Genomic DNA, 22182 nt, shown 5'->3' on the forward strand with positions numbered 1-22182 from the left:
CACGCGGCCAACGACTCGGTGTGGGGAGGTCCGGCGCGTTAACCACACGCAGTGGTCAGCATGGCGCCTGGCACAGAATGGGTGCTCAGTAGGCCGCTTTGTCATTACAATTCCCACACGCCTCTGCTAGCGGACAAACAGCGTATTGAGTAGTGAAGAGCAAAGACCTGGGGCCAAACTGCGGGGATTTAAGTCCTGGCTTTGTCCCGTTCTGTGTGGCCTTGGACAACTGCTTGACTTCTCTGTGCCTCCAAGCCACATCTGTGAAGGGATTACAGTATAGACCTCACAAGAGTTTCTGTGAGGATTAAATGAGTCACTACTAGTGTAGTGCTTTGAATAGAGGCCAACCCACAGCGACCTCTCCAGGCACGCTCTCTAAGTGAATACCGGCACCAGCATAGGGAACTCTGGCAGGGCAAGGAGGGAAGGTTACTCCTGCCCAGGCTTAGATTTGAGCTCAGCTTTGTTTTAATTTTATTTATTTTTTTGAGACGGAGTCTTGCTCTGTTGCCCAGGCTAGAGTGCAATGGGGCGATCTCGGCTCACTGCAACCTCCGCCTCCTGGGTTCCAGCGATTCTCCTACTTCAGCCTCTCGAGTAGCTAGGATTACAGGCACCCGCCATCATGCCCAGCTGATTTTTGTAGTTTTAGTAGAGATGGGGTTTCACCATGTTGGTCAGGCTGGTCTTGAACTCCTGACCTCAAGTGACCCACCTACCTCGGCCTCCCAAAGTGCTAAGATTACAGGTGTCAGCCACCACGCCCAGGCTGAGCTCAGCTTTTGAGAGTGATGGGTTAGTGATTTCAGATGGAGAAAGAAAACGTGAGGCATCTCTGAGTGAGGAGGAAACAGTCTGTGGCAGGGCTTGGGGATGTGGCAGCCATGGGGTGTGTTACTGACATGAGGGCAGGTGAAGGCCTGGGGCCTGATCACATCTGGTCCCTCCATGGTTCAAGCCACTGTCAGCCCTGCACACCAGACATCATGCAAGAAGGTTATGGAATTCCCACAGCACCCCAGGGCAGGAGATGCTTTCGTTATCCCCATTATGCAGTGGGGGAAATTGAGGCCCAGAGGGCTGGGGATGGGCCTGGGGCTGATGAGAAGGCAAGAGAAGGAGAATCTGAGGAAGGGGGACGAGAGAGAGGAGGTGGGAAGATGGGAGTTGAATTTCCAAAGGAGAGAGGCATCTGTGGAGGGACCCAGGAGGCAAAGGAGGGTCCGAGACTGAACTGAGTGGATTTGGAGGAGCCCCCTGGGTTCCAGTTCACAGCCCATCCCCACCCCTGCCCCCAGCTTCCTGGTGCCTGGCCGTCTGATGAATAAGCTTGTATCACCTGCCACTTGTGCCTGTATCACACCTGTGTGCTACACCTGTGTGTCACTCTTGTGTGTTGCAGATGTAGAGGCAGGTGAGCATCTGCCTTTACAGCTTCATTCCCCACCCCTGGAGTTGACACCTTTTGGTTCCTAGACTTGGCTTCTTGCTGAGCCTGGCCGCACTACTGTGGGGGGGGGGAAGTAAGGTGGGTGAAGCAGGAGGAGCTGGTCATGAGGCCTGCAGGGGAGTCCCTGAAGGGGGCTGTTCCTTGGACTGGGAGATGGAGAGAGGGGTGGACAGGAGATGGAGAGAGTGACTCAGGGCCAGGCTATTGGAAGAGGCTGAGGGGACAGAGGTCACGCAGCTGACTGATACGCTGGATGGAGAAGGTGTGGGCAGGGAGGGTGAGGAAGGTCTAGGCTTTGGGCTTGGGACCTGAGTAGAAGTCAAGGGGCTCAGGACAAGAAGAGGGTGAGAAGGCAGGAGGGTGAGCCACGTGGGGCCACGGTAAGTTTGAGGGGCTCACAAGACCTCCAGCTGCGGATGCCACTGGACTTACGGGGCTGGGGCTCAAGACAGGTCCAGGCTGGACACATTCATCAGTAAGATTAAACCCCTGGCCAGAGAATGAGCCGAGCAGAAGGGAGAGAGGACACTGGACACACGGCGGTCCGAGAAGACTCCGTCAGAGCAGCAGGAGGAGCAGAGTCCAGACACCAAGGAGAAGAGTGGCTAATGCGGTTAGACCCCCACCCAGAGGCCACTGGGTCTCCAACAAGGAGGCCATGGCCAGCACAGGTTCAGGGAGAGGGGCCATGCTGGGAGCTGACCTTGGAGCTCAAGGGGAGAATAGGGGCTGGGTACGGTGGCTCATGCCTGTAATCCTAGCACGTTGGGAGGCCAAGGTGGGAAGATCACCTGAGGTCAGGAGTTCGAGACCAGCCTGGCCAACATGGCAAAACCCCGTCTCTACTAAAAATACAAAAATTAGCTGGGTGTGGTGGCGGGAGCCTGTGATCCCAGCTACTCCGCAAGCTGAGGCATGAGAATTGCTTGAACCCAGGAGGCAGAGGTTGCAGTGAGCCGAGATTGTGCCACTGCACTCCAGCCTGGGTGACAGAGACTCTGTCTCAAAAAAAAAAAAGGCATGAATAAAAACAAAGGGAGAATAGGATGTGACACTGGAGATGGCCCATCTAGAGCTGTGCTTCTTCACCTTGGAATCTTGCACACTGGAATCTCAGGGGAGCTTTAAAGTTCACTGATGGGCCAGGTGCTGTGGCTCACTCTTGTAATCCCAGCACTTTGGGAGGCTGAGGCAGGAGGATCACTTGAGCCCAGGAGTTCAAGACTACCCTGGGCAATATAGTGAGACCTGCTCTCTACAAACAAACAAACAAACCAAAACAAAAAATGAAGCCCAGCATGGTGGCTTGTGCCTGCAGTCCCAGCTACCCGGGAGGCTGAGGTAGGAGGCTGTTGAGCCCCGAAAGTGAAGGCTGCAGTGAGCCGTGATCACACCTCTGCACTCCAGACAGAGTGAGACCTAGTCTCAAAAAACCAAACCAAACCAAACAACAACAAAATAACACTGATGCCTAAGCCACCCCAGTGATGGGTGGGTGGCTCAGGAACGGGGATTTTTTTTCTTTTTTTTTTTGAGATGGAGTCTCACTCTGTTGCCCAGGCTGGAATGCAGTGGTGTGGTCTCGGCTCACTGCAACCTCCATCTCCCAGGTTCAAACAATTCTCCTGCTTCAGCCTCCCAAGTAGATGGGATTTACAGGCGCCTGCCACCACGCCCAGCTAATTTTTTGTATTTTAATAGAGACAGGGGTTCACCAAGTTGGCCAGGCTGGTCTCGAACTCCTGACTTCAGGTGATCTGCCCGCCTTGGCTTCCTAAAGTGCTGGGGTTACAGGTGTGAGCCACCCCACCTGGCCACATGGGGAAGCCTCAGCTTGCGGAGTAGCTGGGATCAGAGGCACCCGCCACCACGCCCAGCTAATTTTGTATTTTTAGTAGAGATGGGGTTTTGCCATGTTGGCCAGGCTGGTCTCGAACTCCTGACCTCAGGTTCCCCAAGTGATTCCCTAGTACAGCCGAGGTGGAGAAGCACCAGTTCAAAGACCATGGGTGGGATCAGGTGGTCTGCCCAGCATTGCTCCTGGAACCACCCCAGGACAGAATGTTGCCAGTCTCCAAAGCTTAGAACTGAGCTCCTCAGCTGCAGCTCCTCCTTCAATCACTTCCCAGGGTTTCCAAAATCTGGGGCCAAAATCCCTGTCCACCCTCTCAGCCTGGGCAGCTGAGCCTTAAAAGAAGAGAACAGAGGCCAGACGCGGGAGTTCACGCCTATAATCTCAGCACTTCGGGAGGCCAAGGCGGGCGGATCACAAGGTCAGGAGTTCAACACTAGCCTGGCCAATACGGTGAAACCCTGTCTCTACTAAAAATACAAAAATTAGCCAGACATGGTCGTGGGCGCCTGTAGTCCCTACTCGGGAGGCTGGGGCAGGAGAATCACTTGAACCCGGGAGGTGGAGGTTGCAGTGAGCCGAGATCATGCCACTGCGCTCTGGCCTGGGCGACAGAGCAAGAGTCCGTCACACACACACACACAGAGCAGAGGACAAGGGGGCATCACTGCACTGCCACTGCCACAAGGGGGCAGCCACGCACAGGGCCAGGTTCCGGACGGACGTGCATCTGCCACTATCAGGGAGAACTGAGGAGCCTTGGTCTCCTCACTGGCTAGACAGGAACAATAGATATGGACACCTCATAGAGTTGCCTTGAGACCACAAGTGAGCTGATGTTCTCTCTGGAGTGAGAGTTCCCTTCTGCTTGTCTGAACATGTACTGAGCAGCTGCGATGCATTGGGCATCTCCTCTGAGCAGTGTTTGCATGAACTTTTTGGAGCTCAGAACACAATTCCAAAGCATGGTGCCGGGGCCAGCAGAGAGCTTTGAACTAAAGGAAACTGGAAAGCCTCAGAAGCAAAGTTTTTCTGCCCTTCTGCTGCCCTCCTGTCTCTAGCCCTTCTCCCCCAGAGTGAGTCAGAGAAACCAGAATTCTTCTTCCCCAAGGCAGGTCACAGAAACTAGAACCCCTCTCCCTCAAAGCAAGCCTTAAAACTAGGTAGGTCACTCTCTCCCTTCTGTCTTGAAGAACATTCCAGAGGGGTAGGAAGGAACACTGCACAGAGAGGCCAAGAAGAATCTGCGCAGACAGCCTTCCTGGGTCCCCTCAGCCTATCACCATTGAATCACACCCTTTGTCCAATCGCATTGCTACAAGCTGTGTACTCTTTACCAAACCTGAGTATAAAAACAGACAGCTGGCTGGGCACGGCTCACGCCTGTAATCCCAGCACTTTGGGAGGCCAAGGTGGGTAGATCACCTAAGGTCAGGAGTTTGAGACCAGCCTGGCCACCATGGCGAAACCCCGTCTCTACTAAAAATACAAAAAATTAGCTAGGCGTGGTGGCGGGCACCTGTAGTCCCAGCTACTTGGGAGGCTGAGGCAGGAGAACTGCTTGAACTCAGGAGGTGAAGGTTCCAATGAGCTGAGATCACGCCATTGCACTCCGGCCTGGGCGACAGAGTGAGACTCTGTCAAAAACAAACAAACAAACAAAGAACCAGGCTGGGCGTGGTAGCTCACGCCTGTAATCCCAGCACTTTGGGAGGCAGAGCAGGCCCGAGACTAGCCTGACCAACATGGAGAAACCCCATCTCTACTGAAAATACAGAATTAGCCGGGCATGGTGGTGCATGCCTATAATCCCAGCTGCTCAGGAGGCTGAGGCAAGAGAATTGCGTGAACCCAGGAGGTGGAGGTTGAGGTAAGCCAAGATCGCGCCATTGCACTCCAGCCTGGGCAACAAGAGTGAAATTCCGTCCAAAAATTAATTAATTAATTAATTAAATTAAAATAAAAAATTCAAACAAACAAAAAACCAAAAAAAGAAAAAGACATCTTTCCCTGGGTTTTGGGGTCATTTCTTTCTCTCTTTTTTTAAAGAGATGGGAGTCTCACTATATTGCCCTTGCTGATATTGAATTCCTGGCCTCATATAATCCTCCTGCATCAGCCTCCCAAGTAGCTGGGACTAAGGGTCTTCATTTCTTTTCTTTCTTTTTTTTTTTTTTTTTCAGTGACGGAGTCTTGCTCTGTCGCCCAGGCTGGAGTGCAGTGGCACCATCTAAGCTCACTGCAACCTCCGCTCCCTGGCTCAAGTGATTCTCCTGGCTTAGCATCCTGAGTAGCTGGGATTACAGGCGCACGCCACCATGCCCAACTGATTTTTGTATTTTTAGTAGAGATAGGGTTTCACCATGTTGGCCAGGTTGGTCTTGAACTCCTGGCCTCAAGTGATCTGCCTTACCTACAGTTTTAGCACCTTGATCTAACTTGGCTGTCTGTGGGCACCACAAGACACCTCGGTATCTGAGGGACACGTTTTCTTCCTTGCTGGAGCCAGCCTGCCTGGGCTTCTGTTATGTACAGCAGAATCCTAACCCACCCAGGAGGCGCAATGACTGTGTGCAGAGTCAACTCTCTGCAACCCTCCCCCGATCCCTGAAGAAGGCAGGAGTGGAATGTGGCACAGTCAAGGTGACTGTGAGTGCAGGTCAGGGCAGCAGCCTCTCCAGACCTTCCCAGTAAGGCTGCCCAGGTCCTGGGGCAGAGCGTGTTTGAGGGGCTTCGTATTCATCTGTCAGGAAAGATGGCATGCCGACCTGCAGGCTGACCTGGAAGGGGTCCCAGCACCCGACACTGCTCTGGCTGTCAGCCATCAGGCAGTGATACCATCTGCCATCTTCACTCCCCAGGCACCTCTGTAACTGCTCCAGGACCCCGACAAGCACAGCCCTCCACTGCCCTCCATTTAAGGGTATCCCTCCCTCATTCATAAATTCATTCATACATTCATCAAATGTTGACTGTCCCGCTCATTATGCCGGACACCATTCCAGATGCAGAGACTGTGTGCCGGCTTTTCTGTTTCTTCTCGCCCCACAGTCCACTCTGCCCTTCTCTGCTCAGAAGGCTGGGCTCTAGAGACCGCATCACTGGGCTCTCTTCCCCCTGGCTTCCTCTTGGGTTCAGCTAATGGGAGCAGTGGCAGCAAGACCAGAGGGCAGGAGGAGAGACAGATGGGGGGCTTTATTCGGATTCCCACACTTCGGCATGTGCAGCAGCCAGCCTCCAAGACAGCCTTGCTGCTCTTGGCTCCTGGCATCTGTGCCCCTGTGTAGTGTCCTTCCACATTGTAGCAGGGCTGGTCTGGGTGAGCAACAGAATCATCAGAATCAATAGAATGGCAGCAATGCTGGTTTGTGACTTCTGAGACTGGGTCTTAAAAGGTATTGTGGGAGTTGGGCTCACACCTGCAATCCTAGTGCTTTGGGAGGCCAAGGCAGGGGGATTGCCTGAGGCCAGGAGTTTGAGACCAGCCTTGGCAACATAGTGAGGCCCCCATGTCTATAAGAAAAAAAACCAAAAAATTAGCTAGGCATGGTGGTGCCTGCCTCCAATCTCAGCTACTCAGGAGGGTGAGGTGGGAGGATCACTTGAGCCTGGTAGTTCCAGGCTGCAGTAAGTTATGATCACACCACTGCACTCCAGCCTGGGCATCAGAGTGAGACCCTTTCTCAAAACAAACAAACAAACAAAACAAAACAAAAAAACAAGGCCAGGCATAGTGGCTCACGCCTGTAATCCCAGCACTTCGGAAGGCCGAGGTGGATCACCTGAGGTCAGGAGTTTGAGACCAGGCTGGCCAACATGGCGAAACCCCGTCTCTACTAAAAATACAAAAAATTAGCTGAGTGTGGTGGCAGGTGCCTGTAATCCCAAGCTACTTGAGAGGCTGAGGCAGGAGAACTGCTTAAATCCGGGAGGCAGAGGTTGCAGTGAGTCGAGATCGCGCCACTGCACTCCAGCCTAGGTGATAGAGTGAGACTCTGTCTCAAAAAAAAAAAAAAAAAAAAAAAAAGGCATTATGGCTTCTATATTATCACCTGTTGTGGGATAAGCCAGCTGCCATCATGTGAGGACACTCAAGCAGTCCTATGGAGAGGCTACAGGGCGAGTGTGCCGCCCTGGAAGTGGACCTGCCAACTTCTTCTTTTGTTTTTGAGATGGAGTTTTGCTCTTGTTGCCCAGGCTGGAGAGCAATGGTGCGATCTCGGCTCACGGCAACCTCCGCCTGCTGGGTTCCAGTGATTCTCCTGTCTCAGCCTCCCAAGTAGCTGGGATTACAGGCATGTGCCACCACTCCTGGCTAATTTTGTATTTTTAGTAGGCATGGGGTTTCTCCATGTTGGTCAGGGTGGTCTCCAACTCCCAATCTCAGGTGATCTGCCCCCCTCGGTCTCCCAAAGTGCTGGGATTACAGGCGTAAGCCACGGAGTCTGGCAGAGCTGCCAACTTCTGCAAAGTCTTCTGACACCTGCAGCCCTGACCAATGTCTTGAGAGACCCAAAGCTAAACTACCTAGTAGCTGAGACTAGAGGCAGGCACCACCATGCCTCTGCAATCCTGACCTGCAGAGACTATAACAATAAGTGTCTGTTGTTTTGGGGTAGTTTGCTATAAGGCAACGGATAATGCAGCATGGCTCCGGACCAGGTGTTCTCACCCTGCCTCTGGCAATACAGCTTGTCCTCCTGTGAAACAACTTCCTACCGCTGCTGTCTCTGGATGTCTCAACATCCCCTGTTGACTTCCTTTATCCTGTCCTCAACCCTTTACTAAACTCCCTTCAGACTTCACAATGGAATATGTTACCTCCTTCCCGCCTGGTGCAGGATGGAATTGTGAACAAGACAGACACCCTTCCCTTCAGAGTTTATATTCTAGTGGGGAAAACAGACCATAAATTAGCCAACAAGTAAATAAGCAAGGTAATTTCAGAGACCAGTAAGTAAAATGGAGAAATGAATGGAAAAATAAATGGGGCTCGAGACAGGCTGATCAGGAGCCTCTATGAGGCAGGTTTGTCAACGAAGGCCTCTCAGAGGCTGGAGGCTCAGTCTGAACTCAGGAGAAGGAAGCTCGGACAGAGGAGGCTGGAGCAGTCAGAGGGAGCAGCGATGTCCCTAAGGTAGGAGAGGGTGTGGAGGTGTCAGGGGCAGAGGAGGAAGGCCCACATGCTAGAGCAGAGTTCGCAGGGTGGCAAGTAGGAGAGGGGAGCTCAGAGACTCAGGCAAAGCCAGGTGAGGAGTTTGGGTTTTATTTAAACTACAGCACGGCCCCTCACTGAAGGATTTTCAGTGAGGGTCCGTGTAGTATCCAATTTACCTTTGGAACGAGCTCTCCGGTCTTGACACCTCTGTCCACAATGTCTAAACCCATAACGTGGGCTGACATGAACTCAGATGCAAATTGCTCTGACCAGGACATCCTGGTCAGCCCTCTGGGGTGGATGGAGGGGCTGCTCCTACCACCAGCCTGGGGACCTCCCACCCCTGCCTCATCCAGAGAGCCTCGCTTGCCACATGGGCACGAAAGGGGCCCCCCAGGTCTCTGGGCTTCAGCAGGGCTCACCCACTCCGGCAGGGTCTGACTTGTTTTGAGGAAAACAAAGTCCAGGTAATGAAGTGGTTTGAGGAAGGTTACACCATGCAATGGACTGAATGTTGGTATGTCCTCAAAATTCACATGTTGAAACCTAATTCCCAGGGTGATGGTATTCAGAGGTGGGGCCTTTGGGAGGTGATTAGGCCACGGGGGTGGAGCTCTCACAAAGGGATTCGTGCTCCTTTGCCCATTTCCTGCCATGTGACGACACAAGAAGGTGACTGTCTGTAACCCAGAAAAAGGTCCTTGTCAGTCACCAACCAGGCTGGCACCCAGATCTCAGACTTCCAGCCTTCAGAAGTGTGAGAGATAAATTTCTACTTTTGTAAGCCCCCGGTCTACAATAATTTGTTACAGCTACCTGAATGGACCACAACAACCCAGGTAGGCACCCCCCGGCCCCGCCCTACCCAGACGGAAAGGGAAGATCAGAAGGCAGGAGTTCCTGCCCCTCCCCCTGGCCTCGCCTGGCCCTGTCTCACAGGGTCTCCCGATGGCCCTTACCCACTCCCTGGCCTGCCTCTCTCTCTGAGAGGGTGGGTCCTTCTCCCCACACAGGCCGTCCGTGAGGCAACCTGTGAGGGGCAGGTTGGGGAGGGAGGGGAGCTCGGCTGCTTCCACCAGGCCCCTCCTCCTGCCCCTTGAGCACTGACCGCCCAGGGACCCCCGGCCTGTGTCCCGCCCAGCTCTGAGTCACTGCATAGGCCCAAATCACACCCATGGTTCTCCTCGGAGGTGTAACCTTGCTCAGATCATTTGACTGAAGTTTGTTTTCCTCAACACAAAGATGGGCGTACACATAGCTCTCCTGTTTCCTTTTTGCTTTTTTGAGAGTCCCATTGCCTTTCGCTGTCTCATCTCTGAGCAACTCCATTCCTGCTCTAGGAAAGGCAGGGTCTGGCACCCGGCAAGGCCTCCTCACAGGCCTGACTCCCGTCCCTTCCCCCCCGCCCCAAGGCAGAACCAGGTGGAACTGCATGAGAAGCGACAGAGGCGCCAGCCCCAGCCAGCACCCCGTGGCTCCTGGCACCAATCAGGCCTCAAGGCTTCCTCAACACCAGCTTTCCTTCCCCTCCCATTGGGCCCTGCATCCCAACCTTCTGCAACATTGTGCTCCTGACCCTGGCCAGCTTCCAGCCTTCCACAGCTGGGCCCCCACCTCAGAGCCTTCGTATCAGGTAGCCCCAGAGTCAGAGAGAAGGCCCCCGACAAAGCCGCAGATGGAGCTCAGCCCCAGGAAACGCCTTTCCAGAGCAAGGCTCCAGCTCACTGTAGGATCACGGTCAAGTCTGTGTCCAGGCCGAGCGAGGGGTGGGCTTGGGAACCATCTCACTCCTGGCCTAGATCCTACACCAAAAGGAAAAACTTCCCTCCCGCACCCCTTCATCCTGCTCTGGTTTCCTGACTGCCAGCGGGGAAGCACTTCTTTTGGAAGCCACTGGAAATTGAGGGATGAGACAGAAAAAACCAAAGCAACAGAGAAGCGCTCAAGTGTGGGAATGTCCCCGCCCAGCCCTCCCCTTCCCACCGGGTCCAGCTGCATAGCCCCAGGGAAGCCTAGACCTGGAACTGCAGGAACAGGGCAGAACCTCCCATCCAGGAGGGGCTGAGCGGCAGATGTGGAGCCTGGAGAGCCATGGAGCTTTCCCTTCCGAGCTCCCAGGGCCAGCAGGAAGAGGACATGAGTGAAGGGATGGGTGTCAAAGGACACTCAGCCTCAGAGGTGAAGACATCTGGGAGTGGTGGGACTGAGGCAAAGTGGACAGCCCCATGCAGGGCCCCGGCCAGCTTTCTATGACACCTTTGTGCAAATAAGAAAAAGTTCACCTCCAGGGGGACACAGGCTTGCACCAGGGCTCACGGCTTGGTGGGTAGAGAGAGGGCTGGATTTGAACTTTCCCCTTCCGCCCCTACCCCGCCACCCCTCTGTACGCATGCTTTTGTGCAAGGCACAACCTGTACAACTGTATGTGGTGGCCTTGGCCCCGTATAACAGGGATGGCTACTTAGCTCCAGCCCTGCAGAAATGAGGGCTTCATGTTGCTGGAGCTTCCAGGTTTTCAAGGGCAGCCGAATATAGGGATCATGTGAAAAATTCTGGTTTTTAAATGTTGGCAGTGAATTCACCCCCTGGGCCAAACAAAACCAATCTGTGCTGGTGGCACCAAGGGAGAGCACCTCAGGCTCTTGGCACCTGCAGGATGGGCTTGTCCTCCTTGGGCATAAAGCTGCTCTGCCCTGAAAGGCACCCACCGCACACCCCGGGACCTGGCTGGCTCGGACCACAGCCTCCCTACCGGCTTGGGACAGTGGATGTAGCGTGCCAGGCTGATGATGAGGTCGTGTGTGATGGGGTCCACCAGGTTCCGGAAGCTGGCGTAGCGATACAGAACATCATCTAGTGAGGTCGACTCCATGCCCAGGTCCTGCAAGAGCAAAGGATGCCCAGAGGTCAGGGCTGGCTGCCCCACCCAGCTCACCCACCATCCCCAGGAGAAGTAGGCACAGGCCCCTGGAGGCAACGCTGCTTCCCAGAGCCCCAGTGGGGAGCGTCTGCAGAACTTCCCTCAGGGGCTGGGCAGGCCCCTCCTGTTTGTCTTTACCTCCAAGTTGAGAAGAGTGGGGACTGGCCTCTGCAGGCTCCGCAGTTTGTGTGGGTCCTGGCTTGTGGCCCTCTCCTGGGACAGCCTCTGACCTTTGTCTCTCTGGTTTTCCAGAGGAGGAAGCCAAGGGTGGCCCGCCTTGGTGCAAGCAGCTGCTTCTCCATCGTGGCAAAATTTGGAATTGACAAAACTGCCTTGTGACAGGATGGTTTATTGATATTTATTTGTGTTTTCTTCCTGCTTCCGACGTTTTTACTGCTCCTTCTGTAGCTGATGCAGCCTGAGTGTTCCTTTGCCTTGGGGGTTTCGGGGTTGTAAGGACAGCCTGCCAGGCACCCAGAAGGAAACCTCACCAGGACTCCCTCAGAAAGGTACTGAGTGGAATCTTCCCGATGGGAGGGGAGTAGCTTGGAGGCGAGTGACACTAAGTGTGGTGGGGCCGCAGCAGAAGCCGCTGGAGCAGAGCTTCCCTGGGTCTGAGGGAGGAATTGGGTTTGGGGGCTCAGGACACACCACCCCAGAATATGGCACCCTGGCATCTGAGGTGGCAGCCGACGCAGGAAGGTCTCTCTGACTGCTGTCCTCCCCTGAAGCAGGCCCTGAAGAATCCTGTGACCTTCCTCTAAAGTAGGTCATGAGACCCTGAGCTTAAAACGGAGTGATGGGCTTTGGAGAAGTAAGGAAACATGACATGCCTGCCCTGGGGTGGGGACTAAACTTGGTGCCACTCCATGTGAAAGGGGTAGTTACGCCTGCTCCCTGTCCTCAAGCTCCCCCGCCCCCACCCCCGCCCAATTTCTGCCATCCTTGGGTATGAGCTACACTGCAGTCCCTGACCCTAGTTTGGTGCCTTACACAGAACAGGAAATGCTGACATTCCCATCCGGAGACTGTCCTCACGCCATCCTGGGGAGCAAGAGGCATCCCTGGGTGGGGGGCAAAGCAGGCCCACCCACTGCGGGCCGTCCTCGTTCTCGGGGCTCCCACAGCTTCCCCAGCACAGCCCAGAGAAGAAAGGCTCCCAGCCCAGGTGGCTGGGGTCCAGTACCCTGGGGACGGGAAGTCTGGGCAGGGAATGTGTGGGTGACCAGCTGAGTTTGCTCTTTGTCATTTTGTTTGTATTCTGAACTTTTAAAATACCTTCCCCACATGATTCTTAGAAATCCCTGGAAGGCAAACAGGCTGGACATCATTATACACTGTCTACAGATGGAGACACCAAGGCCCACGCCTTCTGTGCTGTTGGAATTTCAGGAAGGATGGGGGTGGGGCGGTGCGGCCTCAGCCCTGGGCCTGTTCTGCATATCTCATTGCTCTTATCTGCCAGGGGGTGGTGAGAGGGTGGCTGAGCTGGACAGATGGAGGGCAGGGATGGGCTCTGTGGTCTGGCAGCTGACATTGCTACAAGCAAATAAAAAGTCTTTGCTGGGGGCTCTGGAGGTCCTGGGTGTCATGCCTGGGGGTGGGAGGAGCCTCCTGGGGGGAGCCCCTTGGAGCCCACCTGCCAGCCAGGTCCTACCTGCCATGGTTAGGGGGCACTCTGCCCCCACCCTCATTAAGGCTTCATTCATGCCTCAATGAGGACACAAGAGGCCAATCGTGAGGACTCTGTTTTCCACGTGGCAGGAATGAACCTTGGAGGCGAACTGCCAGGCCCTGTGCCAGGCTCTCTGGCTGCTGAAAAAATTTGCTGGGAACCAGGACCTGGGGGCTCAAGGTCTGGTGTGGATGCAGTCGGGGGAGGCTTCTGAAGCACTGGTTGGTACAGGTTCCAGAGCTGCACTCCCTTGTAGAAGCAGGTGCAATACCCGCCGTCAACCTCTGGCCCTACCCCGGCTTTTTCAATCCCTCAGCCAGGGCTGCGTCCTGAAGCAAGCAACCTGCCACTGCTGAGCCTGTTTCCTCATCTGTAAAATGGGGACAGTGACCCCAGCATCACAAGGAGGTAAGGGGAACAAGACCAAGTGCTACATGTAAAGCCCCTGGCAGGGAACAGAGAAAGCAGCAGTGCCCTTTCTACTTCATTTCTGCCCCCTCCTCCCTGGAAGGCCCGTCCTCCCCTTCTGCAGGGGTTCTCCATCTCCGGGACCACAGACCCATTTGAGAATCTGTCAAAAGCCATGAGGTCTCTCCCTAGAAAAATGCAGGAGTCAGGGCCGGGCGGGGACCTGGGCACACAGAGTCCACGCTGGCCTCATGATCAGGAGGGTGTGTTGGAGCCGTATGGACACAAGGGACACCAGGATACAAATTGTCACCCACTAATGTGCAAAATCACAGCCCTGCCCTCCCTGGGGCAGGAGGAGGCTGGGGACAGAGGAAGGCCGAAAGTCAAAATGCTTGTGTTCTACCATCTCAGAGGGCCTGTGTGGTCAAACGGGCTGTGGCCCAGTGCCCGGCTTGCCAGCCAGACCCTGCCTACAGCTTGAGGCTCCCCTTCCTGGGGACAGGGAGCTGGGGAAGGAGGGTAGATGAAGTGGAAACAGAAGGGTGGTTATTCCCATGGTCAGATGCTGCCCTGGTGGCCACGGGGAGGAGGCCAGAGGCATGCAGTTATTTTTCTTTTACAGTCTGTCAAGCAGGCTGGGCTGCTCCTCTGTGGTTGGTGACTTAGTGCCAGCCTCTATCCCTCCTCTGCTTCACCCCTGGGCACCCCTCTTCTCTGTGGGCACTCCTGGCACCTAGTGGTATCCTCCTTCCAACTGTCCCTGAATGACCCTGGGAAATAGCACTGGGTTTTAGGTCCTGGCCAGCCCCAACTCGCTGTAAGTCTGTGGTAAGGGACTTCCCTCTTGGGATCCATTTTCCCATCTGTGAAATGGGCAGATGAACCGCACTAATGGTTATTAAACTGTGTTCCAACATCTTGGGGCTGACGGTCGAGGGCTGCGGTAGACAAGAGGGAGGTGAGAGGAACCAGCAGGGCTGTAGGCTGCGGCTCTTACAAAGCAGCTTCTGGTTACAAACAAACGCAGTTCTGTTCCAAAGAAAAGCATGAAAGCCCTGGACCAGATGACTGCCTGGGTTTCTTGTGTTCCTACCAGCCTTGCCTCATCTTCCTGGACCCCCTACATCTCCAAGCCAGTCTAGGCCACCCCTGGAAGGACCAAGAAAATCCTAGTTGCTAACCCAGGAGGCTGGGCAGGTCTGTGAAGATGCCAAACGTCCTTTCCGGAGCCCACTCCCCTGCCATCTCCCCGCGCCGTCCCCCTGGTTGCCCAGCTGCTGACTGTGGCTCCACCTCTCTGGAGCACTGTCTGGGTTCATGTGGTTGCTGCTTGGGAGGGGAAAAGGAGTGTAGAGGCAGGATGGGAGGGAAGGAGGAGGGTCTTCTAGAAAGGCAGCTCAGGGTCACTGTGAGTCACGGCCAACCAACGCCGGCCCGCCCTGCGAATTCCAGCTGGGGTGGGGCTCCCCGAGGTCCCAGGGCTAAAACAGGGAAAGCCAGATAGAGGCTGGCCAAAGGCCATGGCACACATTATTGCTTTATTGCTTTATTTCGACCCCACCTAGGTCCACAGGATGCTTGTGCTAATTGAGGGCACTTCATAGTCCTGAGGACCTTGGGCTACTTCCTGCCTCCGTGATGTCCTCTCCATCCCCCCCCCTAAGCCAGGCTATTGGAGATGATGGTGTCACCAGCTGCTGGGACTACCCATGGGGCTGGGTGTGAAGGAGAAGAGGTTACCAGATCCTCAGGTGTCTCAGGCGGCTGCAGCCTGGGCCACAGCCCTGGGAACAGGCTCCTTTCTGACTCTGCACCCATGGCCTGCCCTCGTTCTCAGGAAGACACAGAATGGGGGTAGGCACACGAGGCCTGCTGCATGTGCAAAGGAAGTGGAAGCATCAGATCCAGGTGTGGTCCCTGCAGCCCCTCCTGTGCACTGTACTAGTCTTGGAGGGGCTGGTTTGTCTTAAAAAGCACAAGGCATTGAGGACAATCCCATTTTCCTCATGATAGGTCTAAACCGTACCACCTCTAGTACTGTTTGTGGACGGTTCCTCATCAGGATGTCTGGGAACACCAGGAGGTACACCTGAGTCACTGCTGGTGGGGAGTGACACTCGGAGAGTGTGGCTGGCCTGACACCAAGTCACCCTTGGCTCCCTTACCGAGCTGCCGACCCAACACACAGCAGTACATGGTATCTCAAAGAAGGGGGCCCTACATGACTGGAGCATGAATAAACAGGTCTGGGGACTCACTGCAATGGGGAGAGATGATGGGCTTGGGAATAGGGGTGCATGTTTCCAACAAGTGAGTAGAGATTCATACAAGGCAGTCAGAATGGCATTTCTCAAAGTGTGGTCTGTAGACTTTGCAGAAGCACCCTTAAGACCATTTTAGGGGTGCTGTGGGGACCTCTTTTCCAATGACATATCTATGTGATGCCAGATTTTCTTCATAGACGTCAATTAAAACAACCTGTCGCAAGATCCAATGCAAAAGCGTGAGTCTGATAGCTGTCTTCTAGAAAGTGAGACATGCAAGAGAGTCACAAAAATGGGGAGCAACACCACTCTCCTCACATGGTTTTTCTTTTCCTTTGGAAAATATAGTTATTTTCATAAAAATGTATTTCTTCACTTGTGAACTTATTCTTTTTTATTCTGAGACAGGGTCTTGCTCTGTCATCCGGGCTGGATCGCAGCGGTGCGATCATAGCTTGCTGCAACGTTGAACTCCTGGGCTCAAGTGATCCTCCTGCATCAGCCTCCAGGGTAGCTGGGACTACAAGTGTGAGGCACTGTAAGGAGCTGCTGTTATTTTTTTAGATGTGAAAACAACCCTATGAATGGTAACAGCTGGCATTTTGCATTCACGTTGGCACACGTGTGAGCAAGGCAATGGCACGGAGTGTACATGCTCACTGCCACTCACTCGATGCCTCCCCACAGTTGGACTTGCACCTTCACTCTGTATTCCTGTGCCGTAGGGAAGTCACCCAGTACATGTTTCCCCCAAAGCGGAATACACAGGTGCTTTCTCTTCTGAGCTCTAGCCTCCCCGAGAATTCTTTCATGTTGATGACACACCTGAAGACAACCTGGCTCAACAGTGTGAATGCAAAATATCGCAGATAGACTTGGTTACCCTCTGACTTTCAGTCCTGCAGATGAGAATGAGGCTATCTGATTTTTATTTCTTTAGCTGCTTGTTCAGCCCCGGCACCTATAGGGCTGTATTTGCCACAAAACCCCACTGTGTCTCCTGGACAGCCCCAGCAGACTGTCCTTTTCCTAGGAATATCAGTTCAGCATACAGGAGACCTCTGAAGCAACTGATATCTCTACAGCAACTTCTCCAAGTCACCAAAGGGGCATCTCATTCATGACATCGCCCAAACTCCAAAAATCCCTTCCCTGTATCTTCCTCGCTACTCCAACCATCCCTCGCTTTCTCATTTCCACCCTGAAAACCCAGCCCAAATCTTTCTAATACAAATAAACTTAACTTCTCTGGCCAATCCAGTTCTCAGATCCAAAAAGCCCCGTAAAATCCCAGAAAATAACAAGGGTTGGCAAGAATGTGAAGAAACTGAAACCTTTGTGTGCTGCTGGTAGGAATGCAAAATGGTGCAGCCACCATGGAAAATGGTGTCGCAGTTCCTTAAACAAATGAAACACAGAATTGCCATATGATCCAGCAATTCCACTCTTGGGAATATATACCCCAAAGAACTGAAAGCAGGCACTCAAACAGCAGCTATGTTTCTAGCAGCATCATTCACAGTAGCCAAAAGGTGGAAACAATCCGAGTGGCCATCAACAGATGAATGGGTACACGGAGTGGGGTCTAGCCATGCAACGGAATATTATTCAGCCTTAAAAAGGAAGGGGATTCCAACACATGCTACAGCATGGTGAACCTTGAGGACACAGGGACAAATAAGTGAAATAAGCCAGACACAAAAGGACAAATACTGTCTGATTTTACTTATATGAGGTACGGAGACTAGTTAATTCATAGAGACAGAAAGTAGAATGGTGGGTACCAGGGGCTGGGGGGAGGGGAAGGAGGAGTTACTGTTTGATGAGGACACAGTGTCTGTTTTGCAAGATAAGAGTTCTGGAGATCAGTTGTGCAACAGTGTGAATGCACTTAACACAACTGAGCTGTATGCTTAAAAATGGTTGAGATAGTACATTTTATGTTACTGTATTTTACCACAAATTTTAAAAAGGGCCAGGCCCGGTGGCTCATGCCTGTAATCCCAGCACTTTCGGAGGCTGAAGCAGGAGGACAGCTTGAGCCAGGGAGGTTGAGGCTGAAGTGAGCTATGACAGTGCCACTGCACTCCAACCTGGGTGACAGCCAGAGCCCCAAGAAGGCAAACATAGACACGTTCTTGGGATAGGAGGGAGCAGGTGAAAGGTGCACATTCTACCTGCTGTTCTTTTTCTGGCCCTGACACTTGGTTATTAAACATTTTTGCCACCATGTGTCTAGCGGTGGATCTGTTTTCTTTGAATTTCCTTTCAGGTATTGGTCTGCGGAACATAGACCTTTCCTCAGGCTGGCGCTTCCTCAGGAAAACCAACGCTGGCTCTGTGTCTTCTGTATTTGTCTTTTTTGGTATTCTGTGCATGATACACTTTCATCCAGGGTTTCCAGTTTGCCTTCCATGTCACTGATTTCACATCCATCATTACCGCTCTCACTGCCCCCAAGAAGGATTGCAAGTCGGCTAGCATTTCATTTCCTTGCAATTCTTATTTTGCTTGTTAATCTCTCCTTTCATCTCATCCTATTAGTTTTCTTTTCCATCTCAGCTTGGCCTCTTTGGGTGGCCTTTTATTCTTTTCCCGCAAAGTTCATTTCTTCTGGATCCTGCTGTAGATCATTTTCAGAGGTCGGGGTTCAGGTTCCAGGAAGCTCAGGCTTCCCCCATCCCCAGCTTGTGCACTCTCGAAGAGATCTAGTCTATCAGCGCATCCTTGTCCCCACGACAGCCTCCTTGGGTTGGGGCTGAGTCCACCTCTCAGGACTCTGGCTTGCACAAGAGTCCGGCCCCAGGATGAGACTCAGGCACCGTGCTTACGTGACTCTGACCTTGAGAAGGGACATCTTCACCCACTTCATGGCCTGAATCTCCAACTCTCACAACAGTGGAAGTCCACGGAAATCTGTAACAATGTCTGTATGTTCAGGACGCTTCCTGTCCTTGGACAAGCCCACTGGCTGCACTGGACTTCTCAGAGGCCCTCGCTTCCCGCCTTGGGAGTTGCTGTCTCTGAACGGATGCAGACAGAGACATGGGAGAGGATGAAGGGAGAGGGGAGTGGAAGAGCCCTCCTTCTACCTCCAAATTGTCACTTCCGTGGTACAAGACCAGTTGCCTGGCTTTCTGATTGGCACAGTCCTCAGACTAAGGGAGAAAGCGGCTTCCTCCCTTCCTTCCGGAGGTCTCAAATTCCTGGAGGAAGGCTGGATGGTGTCTTTCTTGGCTTTGCTTCATGTGTCTAGCAGTGAGGAGGCTCCTCTCAGACTGCCCACCTGTCTTTGTTTCCAGTGTGCTGAGCGTTTGTGTTTTTTTGGTGTGTCATCTTAGGTGTCTTAGGGGAAAGCTAGGAGAAGCCACAGAGGAGGCCGCCAGCCATACTCTATTTTAAACCTCAACTCCCCCCTTCCCTCTTCAACTCATTTTTAACCCCACTCCCAGAAGGAAGGCCCCACGGGAAATTAGCTTTCATTTGTCTGTCTCCTCCAGGCATGACTCCACAGTTTCTGCAACAACACAGCCGAGGAAAGGAGGACGCAGCAAGTGCTGAATATTAACCAGCAAAGGTAGATGCTTCAATATCGAAAACACCAGGGCCCGCATGTGCAAAGCTACTTAATGAGGGTGTAATCAAACACAGTCCACCAGAAGGAAATTAATTAGAGTCCAGAGGGCAAGCAGGAAGCAGAACCAGGCTGCTCCCCCTCCTGGCTCTAGAACATCACTGGCAGCCACTGCTAAGGGAGGGACAAGCCTGGGGGATGCCAGGACTCAGCTGGGTGCCAGGGCTCCTGTCCTCTTCCCCATGACATTCCGGCTTGCCTTTGGGGGATACCCAGGGGAGGGAAGGGAAATGTCAGGTTCTATTAGGGAAATACAGCCTGAGGAAGCCCCCAGGGAGAGAAGCTGGGACATCCCAGAGTTAAGGAGCTGGGCACAGAGAAGGCTTGCTTCTCTAGGAAGACAATGGCCTCATAAGAAGGAGGACGGAGTCATAACAGAAATGTATTCTCTCATAGTTTTGGAGACCAGAAATCCGAAATCAGGGTGTTGGCAGAGCTGCACTCCCTCTAGGGATTCTAGGGGAGACTTCATTCTTTCCCCATGTGTGACAGGGAAGGGTGTGTGACAGGCACAGACCTATGCACCAAATGAGAGAGACAGATACAGGGTGCAGTGGGATGAATGGTGGCCCCCAAAAGACATGCCCACGTGCTTGTGCCCAGAAACTGTGAATGTGACCTCATTTGGAAAAAGGGTCTTCACACACAGATTACCTTCAGGACCCTGAGATGAGATGATCCTGGTTTATCCAGCTGGGAGGGCCCTGAATCCAAAATAAGTGTTCTTACAAGAGACACAGAGAAGGCAGCAATGTGTAGGTGGAGGCAGAGAAGGGAGTGACGCGGCCGCAACCACCAGAAGCTGGAAGGGTGAAAGAGTGAAATCTGCCCTGGAATCTCTGGATGGAACACGGCCCTGCCGACACTCTTACCTCAGACTTCTGGCCTCCGAACCATGAGAGTATGTTTCTATTGTTCCGAGTCACTCAGCCGGTGGTCATTGGTTACGGCAGCCCCAGGAAATGAATGTACCAGATTGGATCAGGACAGAGGTGGCATTTTCCCCAGGGGCACACCAGGCAAAAGGGAGAAGAGATCAAGGCAAGGGGCCGGGACTCCTCCCTTCTTCCACTGCTGTGGACCTCAGCCAAGAGCACAGCTATGGGCAACCAAGGACATTACTGCCAGAAATCAACTTGCTGTCTCCACCAGCCCCGGAGCCTCTGTGGGTACATGTACCCCTGACACACTCTCCTTTGCTGTCTGCTCGCAGAGGCAGGGCTATACTAATCAGAAATGCTTCCTATAGGACCCCCAAGGTGGTTCTCAGCTCAACAGGGGAAAGAACCTTTCAAAACAGGTGATGAAGGAAATGCCGACACCACTCATGACAAGGGCGAGGCTTGAAGACACTCCACTAAGAGAAATAAGCTAGGCACGAGAGGACAAATACTGCACGAGGCCACTTACATGAGGGACCAAGAGTATCTAATTATTCAAAGTACTCAAATTCACAGAGACAGAGAGTAGAATGGTGGTTGCTGGGACTGGGGAAGAGGGAATTTGTGTTGGGTGGGGACAGGGTTTCAGTTTGGGGACGATGAAAAAGTTCTGGAGATGGAAGGTGCTGATGGTTGCACAGCAATATGAATGTGCTTAATGCCACTGAACTGTGCACCTAAAATGGTTAAAACGGCATTTTATATTTGTATATTTTATCATAACAAAAAAATAGTGGTGAGCTCACCGTCACTGGAAGGATACAAGCAGAGGAGAGACACTCATCAGCCGGCACTGCTGAGGCAGGATTTCTGGACCACAAGGAAGGTGGCCACTAAGAGTTGCCCTCCGGCCCCTGTGACTCTTCTCATCAGCATGGCCCAGGATGCAGGACCCTGGCATCCAAGGAGGTGCCACTAAGTAGCTATAAGACGTGGGGCCTGGTGAGAGGAACCAGGAAAGAACTCAGAAAAAAAAAAAGAAGCAACAAAAAGCCAGTGACGAAGTTGCGTGGATGGCGGAAGGCAAGCAGGAGTTTGGTGATGGAGTTTGAAGACCAGGACTGAGACGCCCCCCGCTGGAGGGGTATGTGGGGTGCAAAAGCAGAAGTGGCACCAGTGGGCTTGACTGCTCCAGAGAGGGGCATCGCTCCTCAGTGCAGTGACAAGGCGCCTTTAGCCCTGAAAGTGCCACTGTCACACAGGGCGGCCCTGGAGCAAAGTGAGTGCTAATGCACTGAGGCACATGGAAATCTGGTATTTCACACATTGGTCATGTCCAAGAGAATTAGGTGTATCAGAGTATCTAACAGATTGGCCTTCCAATCCCCATTTAAAACGGGTAATTGAGTAGCTGATTTTAAGCTTATGATTTTAAGCAGAACACCGGAAGTGGATTCAGCCAAGTTTGTAAGTTTTGAAATGTTTCAGAGAACTAATAGTCATCATATTTATCAGCTTATTAAATTTTAAGAACTGTTTAGGAACCCGGGAAAGTCCTGCTTTTTAGGATGAGTATTTATAAACTTAAGAACACTGGTTATGTTAAATTTTTAAATTTATAAAATCGCATCAAGATATTTAAAGAAATTTAATTACTTAAGTTATAAACCCCCTACCCTTGAACATGGTCATTTAAATGAACTAGATTCGTGAGATGAATAATGAAATTGGTATGTTAAATGCTTCAGGAAACACTAGGTTTAAAAATTTCCACTTCAATATATATTGAATATTAATTGAGAAAATTCAAGTAGTTGTAAGTAGTCTGTGTGTGTGTGTGTGTACCCCAATAATAACTAATGAGAGATAATGCAGACGAGGTGGGCACCCTGCAGAGTCTGGGGCAAGAGCATCAGCACAGCTAGAGAGGGAGG

The 22182-nt window shown here is 52.7% G+C and overlaps 1 protein-coding gene across 1 annotated transcript in view; it reads right to left on the minus strand.

Moving 5' to 3' along the window:
* LRRC75A (leucine rich repeat containing 75A) overlaps positions 1-22182 on the minus strand; it is a 48099-nt gene that overhangs the window by 7236 nt on the left and 18681 nt on the right. The window contains exon 2 of the mRNA XM_050763448.1: positions 11216-11344. Within this exon, the coding sequence (XP_050619405.1) occupies positions 11216-11344 (129 nt within the window). The remainder of the gene's footprint in view (positions 1-11215; positions 11345-22182) is intronic.

The sequence above is a fragment of the Macaca thibetana genome, chromosome 16 (assembly GCF_024542745.1).
Source record: "Macaca thibetana thibetana isolate TM-01 chromosome 16, ASM2454274v1, whole genome shotgun sequence".
NCBI lineage: Eukaryota > Metazoa > Chordata > Mammalia > Primates > Cercopithecidae > Macaca > Macaca thibetana.